Source organism: Populus nigra, chromosome 6 (genome assembly GCF_951802175.1).
Source record: "Populus nigra chromosome 6, ddPopNigr1.1, whole genome shotgun sequence".
Lineage (NCBI taxonomy): Eukaryota > Viridiplantae > Streptophyta > Magnoliopsida > Malpighiales > Salicaceae > Populus > Populus nigra.
Genome location: NC_084857.1, coordinates 4756312 through 4767619, shown reverse-complemented (window position 1 = coordinate 4767619; position 11308 = coordinate 4756312). Strand labels below are relative to the sequence as shown.

At 32.4% G+C, this 11308-nt stretch overlaps 2 protein-coding genes across 2 annotated transcripts; both read right to left on the bottom strand.

Annotated features, from left to right (window-relative positions):
• Positions 1 to 5777: 5777 nt before the first annotated feature.
• On the bottom strand, positions 5778 to 7622 carry LOC133696857 (large ribosomal subunit protein eL38z/eL38y). Its single transcript, XM_062119143.1, has 3 exons — positions 7500 to 7622; positions 6428 to 6611; positions 5778 to 6027 (listed from the first exon to the last, which is right to left on the bottom strand). Exons 1-3 carry the CDS (start codon positions 7500 to 7502, stop codon positions 6005 to 6007), a joined length of 210 nt encoding a protein of 69 aa, XP_061975127.1. The 5' UTR covers positions 7503 to 7622; the 3' UTR covers positions 5778 to 6004.
• Positions 7623 to 8110: 488 nt separating this feature from the next.
• Positions 8111 to 9669, bottom strand: LOC133695856 (uncharacterized). The gene has a single exon (XM_062117820.1). The coding sequence runs from the start codon at positions 8965 to 8967 to the stop codon at positions 8284 to 8286; it is 684 nt and encodes a 227-aa protein (XP_061973804.1). The 5' UTR covers positions 8968 to 9669; the 3' UTR covers positions 8111 to 8283.
• Between the last annotated feature and the right edge of the window lie 1639 nt (positions 9670 to 11308).

The window sequence follows — 11308 nt, the reverse complement described above, 5'->3', positions numbered from 1 at the left end:
TTTAACGGAAGAGCCTTCAAATTGTCCGCGTCTGCGTATGTTCAAGTTTTGCTGTATCCACAGAGCTAGCTAGTTCTATGCTGAGAATAAAGTAAGTGTAGAAGCAAGGTTGTCAATTTCGTTCCGTTCCGCCCGGAATGGCCGAAACATTCCATACCAATTCAAAAAACGGAACAAAACGGAACAAATTTCATCTCATTTTAAATCTCGGTCCGTTCCGGATTTTTCGGCTAAATTCCGCCCGAAACGTTCCTGTTCCATTCCACATGTTCCGTTCCGCTCTTGAAAAGCCATTGAATCAAATTGAACCTTATTCAATTTAATTAATTAAACCACCCAATTATAAAAAGCTCTTTTTATTACTATTTTCTATAACAATGATATTAATAATAACATTGAAAATTATTATTACTATTTTCATTAATAATGATATTAATTTTTTAAAATTAGATTTATCACTAATATATATGGTTTATATTCATGTTGTTTTTTTCATGTTTATATTTTGTAGGAATTTGAGCAAAACAAGGGATGCTTTAGATTTCATTAGCCTTAATAACATTGACCTAACTTTATATTTAAAATATTTGTGTTAAAACATTTTACTTTCATAATATTTTGATATTTTGTTTAAGTTGAATTACTTTAAGTTAAAGATCTATTTAATCTTGACTATTTAGAAATATTTTAAATTTTGAAATTATATTTGTTTGGCATTGTGTTTGTATTGCATAATTTATAATTAATTTATCTTGAATTTGAATTATGTTTGTTGAATATATATATATATATATATATATATATATATATATATATATATATATGAACAGTACAACCCCGAAACGGCACGCCGAAACACTCCGAAACTGAAACATTCCGTTCCAATTGAAAAAACGAAACACCTACCGAAACGGAATTGACAACCTTGTGTAGAAGTGTTGAAAGAACTGTATAAAACAAATGATAATATCTTCATGCATTTTTAATCAATATAATTTGTTTCATAGGTGGGAAGATCACACATATATATAAGAGTAGAAAAGATTGTACTCTATACAATTATAAGGTCATATGAAGCCCAAAAGCCAAGGAAAGAGAGTGTGTGGTTATAATACATATTCAAAGGCAAGAGCCAGCGGGAACTGGGATTGCATTGGAGAAATCAGCGGAGCACCCGTGCCTCCTTGGAAAGCATACCTCTACGTGAGTATTGCCATTGCCAATACCCAGCCATCATCATCATCATCTCTCTCTCTCTCTCTCTCTCTCTCTCTCTCTCTCTCTCTCTCTCTCTCTCTCTCTCTCTCTCTCTCTCTCTCTCTCTCTCTCTCTCTCGCCCTCTCTCTCTGGTTGCACCTTTATCCATGCATTTTAGCAGCAAAAAAAAACTCCTCTCTCACTCTAAAGAAATTCCAGTAGTAGGAGTGAGAGATTTCCAAGAAAAGTAAGCTTTATTTTAAAGTAAGATAACAAGGGTCCACCTCCAAAATGCTTTCTTTTACTTCCATGCCTTGTCTTCTCTATTCGTTAGCACTTTCTGCTCTCTACCTTTTCTTTTCCTCACTTTGCATGGGTTTATTTTAGTGGTCTTGCACTACGCTACCATAGATTGAATTTTCCATTTGACTACACCAATTTCATCAAGTTTTATGGTATTATTTCACTGGATTTTAACGATGCCTTTCTAAAGAAGAACATTTAAGTACAAGTTACAGGCATCTAGTCTCTCATATTGTCGAATAATAATAAGGTGCTGACTGTAAATAATTTTTTTTTGCCAAAAACACATTAATGGGTGATTAAATATTACTTTCTAAAAAAAAGGTACAGTAAAATATTAATATTATTAAAAAAAACGTTGTTAAATATTAATTCGAAATCTAAGAAATGATTAAGAGAACAGCAACTGGTGTAAGAATTAGCTAGTAATTTTAGATGCTCAGGAAATGTCAGTCTCTGGGATACACTTCGATACATGCTATAAGAACCCCAAAGTCAAAGTCAAAGTCAAGATTGTAGAAGGAGATGTTAATTTGGCCCCATTTGTATAATTCTAGTTAGCATTAAAATAGTGAATGCCTCATGCGTGTCTGTGAATGTCTAAAATATTAGAATAATCCTCTCACAAGCTAGCTAACAAGCCCTAGGAATGCTCATTCTCGTCTCTTAATTTCTTGGGATTTTTATATATTCATCGATCCTTCATTGGCCTCAAAACCCCATGTAGGGTTCTGTTTGGGATTCAAACCATTTGTAACCCTGGACCTTGCTACATATCTCCTCCTGATAACTTGCTTTAAAGAGCCTAGCTAGCTCTGGTTTACACAAAAATAAATAAATAAATAAATACTGCTAGTAGTGTTGTTTAAAGTTTAGAGATATCAAAACTCAAAGCTATTTCTTGAAGTTGTCTCGTCTTGGATTTAAGTGTTTATTATTGCTACCCTTTGGTCTAGCCTAAGTTGATCTTCCCTTGAGCATGTGTACAAGTGCCCCCTCTTTTCTGTGGAGTGTGTCATTGCATGAACATCTACACCTATGGCCGTGCGCACTGTTGCTCGTGATTTGAGCTGAGCTTCTTCCAGGTCCATGTACATATTTGCCCTGTTATCTTTGCATCCTTTCTACACCTTCAGCAACTATGATTGCTAGGGCCTAAAATATATTTTTTGGGTGGCTAATTGCACATGCATCGGGCGAATGAAACCACCCTGTTTTTTTTCCCTAGCGACTTTAATTTTGAGTACTTATACTACGACAAGATATATATACAACAGTTGTTTATTGGCTCCAAACTGTTAATTAAGGAAATACAGCAATATTATTCAGCTTTTCAAAATAACTGGTGCAATTAAGTCCTTTCATCACTTGGAAATATGACCATTACGTACGTTAATTATTCAAAATTAACTATGATGATGATCTAGAAGTGATGAATTTATAACTAGGTATGGATGGAGCGAGCATGGCACTTCCAAAATTGGAGGAAATAACTAAATTATCATATAAAAATCTGTTCACTTTTGCCTTTGTTCCTAATTTAAAATCATGCCGTCCGTAAAAGATGAATTAAACCTAGAAAATATTCCCTCTCCCACTTCGGTGAACGTTTATTTGCACTGTTAAATGGTTGTTGGGCCAACTACTGCAGGTACTTTGTCATGGATAGAGAACTGGTCTTTATCTTGAACTAAGCCCATTAGTGAGTTAGGCCCGCTTCCAACTATATATCACGCCCACTCTATCCTGGAGTGAAGTCCAAAATACATATCCCACCATTATCCTTGTAAATCTCTCTTCGAGGATTGTTTATTTGTTGTGAAATATTTTTTTAAAAAAATAAATTTTTATGAAAAATAAATTTTTAAAAAGTACATTATTTTTTATATTTAATAGTGTTATAAAAAATAAATTAAAAAATATTTTTTAGTGTTTGACTATGCCATAAAAAATGAGCTGAAATATTAATGTTTTATTTTTTTTTCAAGTTTATTAAAAGAATAAGAACCAAATCTAATATATAAAAAAATTGAAGGAGAATTAAATTAGAAAAAAATAACTTAATTTTATAAATTATTTCAAATAAATATAAATAACAATCAGAAAAATAGAGATCAAATTTGACGGATAAAAAAGTTAAAAGATTATGAAATTAAAAAAAATCTAATTTTATAAATTATTTCAAATAAAATAAATAGCAATCAAAAGAATGAGCATCAAATATGATTAATAAAAAAGATTCAATTAAAAAAAATAACAATAAAAAAAACAAGGAGTAAAGTTAATATAAAAAGCAAATCATATCAAATTCTAAGATATAAAATTGAAAAAAATATATATAACAATCAAAAAATTAAAAACCAAATTTGATATAATCAATAAATAACAACCATCTAAGTAGTGGCTCAGTGGTAAGAGCGTGGGACCAAGAGGTTTGCTCCCTTTGTGCTTGGTCCCAGGTTCAAGCCCTGTGGTTGCTCATATGATGACCACTGTAGGCTTACATGGTCGTTAACTTCAGAGCCCGTGAGATTAGTCGAGGTGCGCGCAAGCTAACCCGGACATCCACGTTAAACTAAAAATAATAATAATAACAATATATTTTTAATTTTTTTTGTAACTTATGAAAAGTGTATTCAGTCTAAAATAAAAGAAAAATATTTTTCTAAAAATCAAATTAATTTTTTCTTGAACTAGAAAGTGATTTATGTTACTCAACTTTTAAAATAATAAAATAACATATACAAATCTAAAAAATAACTCAAAAAACCGCTTTCGATAAAATAAATTTCTAAATTAATGTCCCAACTTCGTTATTACCATACAGGATGACAGGGGAAGCTATTTATATAATACCCCTAAACCTATTCTTTCCAATGGAGCACTACTGGCTATCACAATTTCCTGACGCTACAAGCATGGATTATCAGACCTACCAAAACTATGCTCCCTTTGATCAGATTTACTTTCGCAATTCATCGCGGAAAGACTTTTGTGACAAGATTTTAATGCCACCTTCAGCCCTTGATCGTCTGGCTATGCTTGAGATTTCTTATCCTATGTAATTCGAGTTGCGTAACCCTTTAACAGGTAATGTTTCGCGTTGAGGAGTTCTAGAGTTATGGCAGAGGAGGGTTTCATCTATTCACCACAATGGATGATGGAGAAGTTGAAGCTAAAGGAAGGCCTCCCACTAGTGAAGAGTGTTGATCTTGTGAAGGGAACGTACATAAAATTACAGCCACATGCCACAAGGTTTTTGGGACTCTCAAACTCTAAATCTGTTTTAGAAAGTACTCTCAGGAGCTCTACTTGTTTAAGTACTGTTGGTGATATACTATTCTGATAATGCACAACACAGAAAAAAAGAAAAATTACTTGTTAAAGCAAAGCCATCGTCTGCAATAAGCATTGTTGAAACAGACTGCGAGGTCGACTTTGCACCTCCTCGGGATTATCAAGAACGTGAATTAGAAAGAATGGTCAAGAGAATACGCATTGAAGATGACAAATAACTGTCCCTTCCGCAACATCCAACAAAATTGAAAGAACAGCCAGTGACGGTTAATCGATTCGGTGACCTCTCTATGACTCTTCTTTGTTCATTATGAATTTTCAGTTCTTCAGAGTTTTCCGACGTTATTGATTAGTTTGAAAGGAAACTTAACTATTGCATGGTTTTTAATGTTATTGCGCTGTTTTTCATTCCTTAAAAACTAAACTCATCAAGAAATCTGTCCTGTTAAAATGTTGTGAAATTGATTGCAGATGACAGTCGCAACAATATTAGAAAGCAAAAATATTTATCTTGACTAAATATAGGACCTCTCCTATCAAACTCGAAGGATAGTCTTGAAATCAGCAGTTTGGGACTTCCGAGTGTTCTTAACCCAGACTAATCCTCTCCAGGATTTCCATACCAAGGCGATCATTCTCTTAACCCAGACTAACCCCACGGGAGTTCCTTCCTCGGTCAGGAATTTTTGAAGATATTCTGTTTCCATGACGTTTAATTGCTTATTCCTTGATGGAACCTCATTTACAGTCTCCATTTACAATCTCCAGAACATTCGTAGTCTACGAAATGATATGCCTAACTATGGGCGGTCTGCGTACATAGAGACTACAAACATTGAAGCTTTTGCCTCTGCAAAAAAATATATTGTATCACTAGTGCTGTGAGAATAGGTAATCCCTGAAATCTATTGACTATGTGCCTGTAAATTTGTAAGCACGGGAGGGAGTTCAGAGAGGACAAATCCCTGAAAAAGGGAAAATTATGAGAACAAAATGGTTATAAATATTTCCAAGAAGCGATTCTCCAAATCCACCGCTTAAAAATTAAGATTATACAAGAAAGCCTCCACAAATCAGATAGGTTCTCAACAATCAGTCACTAAATCAAGAAAACATTACTCAAAAATCACAAGAAAAAAGGGAGATAAATAAGCTAAAATAAATCTCTTGATTACTGCAAAGGCCCGAAATCACTCCGATTGTTTCTTCAAAGGTCCTGAACACTCAAACCTACAAACAAATTTTAGGAACCAAATAAGAAGTAATCACCTAAAATAAATTACAGAGACTACACAAATCAATCCTTTTCAAGGATATGATAAAATTATATATAAGGGAAAAGGAGGTAAAGAAAGTGTTGAGTTCTTAATTTTATCTCATCTTGAGCATCAAGCAAGAGATGTATTATATATATAAAAAATCATAATGATATCTAGTAAATAATACATGCATAAATTCTAGATTACCTAGGAGCAAAAGGCATGAACAAGTCTACAAGATGACATGTGCAAAATGCATGAGCAACATGACAGGTCACAGACATGAATAGCCACTGAACAAAACACAATGATGAAATAGTCCCAATAGCACAACATATGAACAGCGATTGAAAACAGAAGGTCGCCTGTACCTGGAGGAAGAGATTGTTTCAACTTGTCAGCCTTTTCAGGGTCAAACACGCATAGCGTGTAAAGATACTTGGAGCAACGAACCTTGAACTTCACCACATCTCTGCTTCTCTTGATTTTAACAGAACGCGCATCCTTCCTTCTTGCTGTGAGAAGAAAATCCTTGATCTCATGTATTTGCTTCGGCTGTTAATGACAAAGACTAAGAGCTATTAGGAAAGTAAAAAACCAAATACGCCAGACCACCAGTTACAAAAGGAACAAGCAAAGCATTTTCCCAGAAGAACAGAAACATGATAAGATCTTCAATAGTCCCAAAAAAACAATTTTCCAAAACTTATTCCGCGAGACATTTGAATGCAACCCAGTTTCCACTATAAGAGCACACTAACAATCAGCTTACGTAAATTGCAAAAATGCATTTGATTGGTGTTCAATTCCTAAAACTCATTCTTCAAAAAAAGAAGAAGAAAGAAACAACACGTCTCGATCTAGCTCTAAGTTAAAATCATCTATCTGACTGGAAAGAACTGAAAAGGCCGCTTTTAAAACATTAGGCTAACACCAAAGCTAATTCTAGCTGAACCAGAAAATCCAGACGCTGCAAGCCATCAAACACATTTGCTGGAATTGAAATACATTTGATTTCACTCTCCGCCAATTGCTAGAATTGAGAAGAACTGTTTACAGCCATTCTAAGTCATCAAAGTTTAAGACTACTTCCAATAACCATCTAAGAGAATCCCTCTAAAACTGCTTTTAAATTCCAGAACCTATCTATTACACCATAATTACCACAAAACCAAAATACATCAAATCACTAACAATAGCGAAGCAAAAACACTGGTACTACATTGTAATCTGCTTGTAATAAGGAAAAATTGTAGAGCCCAAATGGGAGCAGTTGATATCATACAAGCCTTTCAAAACAACAAAACCCTAGACGCGTCCGTAAGGATGGGTGGACACAGACTATTTTCCAGACAGTTCTTATTCTATGCAAATAAACAAACAGAGAGCAAAAACGAGGATGAGCAAAGCAATCCGATAGGAGTAAAGATTACAAGAAATTACCATTTTTCTGTTCTATCTCCTCCTCTCCTCCTTGAGTAGAGACGCCTTAGAGAGCAGGAGTTGATGGCGGTAATATATACTAAGGTGAAATGCCTCTAGACCCTAGTTTTATTTTCATCCATATATGGCCCCGCTCGTTTTTGTTTTTCCCATTGTGTCCATAATATTAGTGTTCCAGTTTATGGGCCTAGATTCCAGAATTCGGTTATTTTTCTCGCTCAGGAGGCCCAGATAGATGGATATATTGGGTCGAGGCCCAGGGAGTTGAATACTAGCGTTGCTATTTCTAAAAAAAAAACACAAGAAAGAATGGGCGAATAAAGATTTTTTTTAATCATTTATATCATCCTCCGAGGGGAGGAGCAACTTGTATTTTCTATTAGGGAGTTGATGTTTTGCTTGAGATTCAGTTGAGAAAAAAATTAGTTTTGATATAAAATATATCAATTATGGAAGATTAATTAACCAAATATATATTAAAATAATATTTTTTAAAAATTTTTAATTTTTATTTTCTATATCAACGCATTAAAACTATCTAAAAATACTAAAAAAAAAAAATTAAATTTTAAAAAAATTAGATTGAACGATACCCCCTACCAAACAAGCAGTTGGATGAACAGTTACACTTAAAAAAGAATCAAATTCTAACAACCATCCATGCACCAAAGTACCCATAACTGGCAAGAAATTCAGTAATTATTCTTGTCTTAAAAACTATTAGGGGTAAAATTCTAGAAAACTACACGGAGAGAATTTCTAAAAAATAGAGGCAAAAGTCATCTCAATTGAGAAAAATCCCAAACAGCTTTACAGGCCGCACTGTGGATGCAGGTAAAGCTTCGATATCGGTATCATTGTCAATCTCACCCGCAAACGTGCCATCAGTTAATCTCCTTGGAATTGAAACTCCATCAGAAAAACCAGTATTGCTGCTGGTGCTAGAACCAAAAGAATCTAAACCAGAATCTGTAGAAAACGAAGAATTGGTCGTTCTTGAATCAAGAACAATATTGCCCTTTGCCTTTTTATTGCCGACTTCTGTCGGCCCATCACCAGCATGGATTCTTTTTCCTCTCCCCTTCTTACTAACAACCTCCTGTTTTCTCTTAATTGCTTCATCCACCATCTTTGACTTCTCTTCCAATTCCTTCATAAACTTCATCAAATTTTCCTCAGGTAAGTTATTAAAACTTGGGTCCCAGGTTTCATCCTTTTTCACTACCTTGGACTTCGCATTGCCCGCCACTAACTCTGCTTGTAGTTTGTGTTTGTAAGAGAAGAGAATATCGACCACCTGTCCTCTATCTTGTGGCACAGTTGAAATCCTGCCGTCAGTATTGTTTTTAATAACAACACAAACAGGAACATCGCACAAAATTGCGAGCTCTGTTGCTTTCTTCTCTATCGTGGTTTGTCTCATCTTGTAGGATTTCTCCTGCCCTTTGTTTCCGGTAACTGGTGTCATGGTGCCTGTGATGAACTTTGAAACTAAAGACGCTATGCATAAACAGGAAAAAAAAACAGAGAGAAGGGTTTGTTTATATAGAGATTTGGAGGATTTATTTTTTTTCCTTGCCAAAATCGGATTTGGGAAAAAAACCTCCTTTTGGTTTTATGAGACAAGAGTGGGATTAAATAAAGGACGGCGCTAATCGCACGGTAACTTTTAAGTAAATTACTTGATCGTGCTTGATTTGTTTATGACCGAGCTATCTTTTCGTTTAATTAAAAAAATAAATTATTATAAGATTTAATTCCTAACTAATTTAATGTTAAATAATAAAATTAAAAAAAATATTTTAATCTAAAAATTTTGCTAAAAAAATTGACAATGAAAAGGACAAAAACCAAATTCAAATCCAACATAAAATGAAATCAAATTAAATATTAAAAGGTAAAATTGAAATAAAATTAATTAAGAAAAGAACAAAAACCAAATTCAAATCCAACATAAAATAAAATCAAATCAAATATTGAACAGTAAAATTAAAATAAAATTAATTAAGAAAAGAACTTAAAACAAAACAAATAAGAATTAAATCTGATAGGAAAAAAAATAAAGGAGAACAAAGTCGCAAAAATATAAATTCAAAAAAAAATGTCAAATAAAACAAGTAGCAGTGAAAAGAATAAGAAATAAATTTAAATAATTAAAAAATTAAAGGAGGATAAAATTTTTAAAAAATATATTTTTATAAATTATTTTAAATAAAATAAATAGCAATAAAAATATATAGATCAAATACAAAGAAAAGAAAAAATACATTAAATGGTTGTTTTAGAATTTTGGATGGTCAAGTATGAAAATCAAAAGAGAGAAAAAATCATCGAACATTAAATCAGAGATCAATAAATTATAAGCAATAAACTATAAGCGTCACTCAATAAAAGAGCGGCCACTAAAATGATTCCAACCATATTGGCGAGAATCATGTTTGGCTGTCATAACACACCCCACGTGCCACCTGAGAACTACACAGCAGTAGATGTGCTGCGCGCATTGAATCAGTGTGTTAGTAGCTTTTTATTTTTAAATTTATTAAAATACCATATTATCTCCCAACTAGCCCAATAAAAAAAACAAGACAAAAACAAAACAAAAAAAAAAACCCTACAAGCTAGCGTAAATTTTTTTCCTTTTAAAGATGATAAAGTTATTTTATCTAAAAAGTTAAAGTGACAATTAATATAGTAATTATATTATATTTTATTTTAAAAGATAAAAATGTAATTATATTATTAAGATGAATAATGATACGTGTCTCTGAACACAATAAGTTCACCTTGCGTTCTAGCTTGTTTTTAATTAATATGAGAATTGAGAAACACCCACGGGGTGATTTATATATAATTATATATTTGATAGGCCAGTTTATCCTTTCTTTTTCAACTACAGGATCCGGGCCTCTGGTCCTTTTATCGTTTTCTAATCTCAACTGATACGGGTTGGGGTTCCAAGGAAAAGGCAGGTAAAACGAGAGAAACAACACGGGCTTCCTTCCTGTTAAGTTAGCTTTTGGAAACGTGATTTTACCATGTTTTTTTAAATTTTAATTTATATATATATATATATATATATATATATTTTAAATCATTTTAATGTGTTAATTTAAAAAATAATTTTTAAAAAATTAAAAATATTATTTTAATGTATTTTAATATAAAAAATATTTTAAAAAACAATAACAACTATACTCTCAAACAAGTCTAACCTGTATTTATTCACGAAACAGATCTATGACAAACACTTCCTTCTTTTTGTATAAAGATCTGGAAATAGTTTTTTTTTTTCACCAAAAAAAAATAATCCAAATTTTATAGCCGTAGTTTATCATGAGTTCGAGACAACAGTAGATTATAACTTGATAACTAGGTGTGATATTCTAACGAGTCTAGACATGAATCTGACTCGCAATGAATTCGAGTGAGAGATGGTAAAACAACAGCATATTCAGACACTGCTCTAATAACATTTCTAGTAAGATTATTTTTATATTTTGAAAATACTTTTTTAAAAAATATTTTTTTATATTTTAAATTAACTTTTTTAGTATTTTTATATTATTTTAATATGCTGATATTAAAAATATTTTTTAAAAAAATATCAAAAATATTATTTTAATATATTTTCAAGTAAAAAACATTTTAAAAATAATAACTAGCACGGTCTTCGAGTACCCATTTATTCTTTATATTTACGAGCACGATTGGGATATATTTAAAGTTGAGATGGCAATTTTCATGATTAGAAACATGAACAAGCAAGCAATATGATTTGGGTTTCTCTTGCTCGGAGGTAAACTAGA

Bases quoted from the DNA above. Each gene is read 5' to 3' on its own strand.
- LOC133696857 (XM_062119143.1), bottom strand. The intron at 6,028-6,427 runs GTACAGGCGACC...ATTTGTTTGTAG, and splicing joins GAAACAATCTCTTCCTCCAG to GTTTGAGTGTTCAGGACCTT.
- LOC133695856 (XM_062117820.1), bottom strand. From the start codon at position 8,967: ATGACACCAGTTACCGGAAACAAAGGGCAGGAGAAATCCTACAAGATG.